The sequence below is a fragment of the Micropterus salmoides genome, unplaced genomic scaffold, assembly GCF_014851395.1.
Source record: "Micropterus salmoides isolate LMB-PRFRI ecotype aquatic unplaced genomic scaffold, ASM1485139v1 Ms_hic_scaffold_17, whole genome shotgun sequence".
Lineage (NCBI taxonomy): Eukaryota > Metazoa > Chordata > Actinopteri > Centrarchiformes > Centrarchidae > Micropterus > Micropterus salmoides.
This window is the reverse complement of record NW_024040817.1, coordinates 122062-122657: the sequence shown is the minus strand read 5'-3', so window position 1 is coordinate 122657 and position 596 is coordinate 122062. Positions and strand designations below refer to the sequence as shown.

Below are 596 nucleotides of genomic sequence, written 5' to 3'. Positions count from 1 at the left end.
CAGCTGTCCTTCATGACAACAGAAGCCACAGAAATCCTCCTCATCAAAAACATGACTTTGATCTGCGTCCTCATCTGGACTCTCCTCTGCTGCTGCTTCACAGGTAAAGTCCAGAGAATCAAACTCCTCTCCTCTATGAACATCCGTCCCTCTGAAATGAAGCCCACAAAACCATGACGCTGCTTTATGTTTTTGTCTCTGTATCCTCAGAGTCCAGAGGCCAGGTCACAGTGACTCAGCCTGGAGCAGTGAGCTCTGCTCTGGGAGGCTCCGTCTCCATCAAATGTAGGACCAGTCAGAATGTTTATAATTCTGACTTTTTAGCCTGGTACCAACAGAGAGATGGAGAAACACCTAAACTCCTCATTTACTATGCTAGCACCCGAGCATCAGGGATTCCAGATCGTTTTACAGGCAGTGGATCAAACTCTGACTTCACTCTGACCATCAGTGGAGTCCAGACTGAAGATGCAGCAGTTTACTACTGTCAGAGTGTTCATTGGATCAACAGTCAGGATGTGTACACACAGTGAAAAAGCGTCGTACAAAAACCTCCCTCAGTCAGACTGAACAGAAACTGAACTGACTGCTGCAGC

At 47.1% G+C, this 596-nt stretch overlaps 1 gene segment (V, D, J or C); it reads left to right on the top strand.

Moving 5' to 3' along the window:
- Positions 1-51: 51 nt before the first annotated feature.
- Positions 52-596, top strand: LOC119907473. The segment is given in 2 exon segments: positions 52-103; positions 211-596. Coding segments are annotated over 2 exon segments (375 nt in total).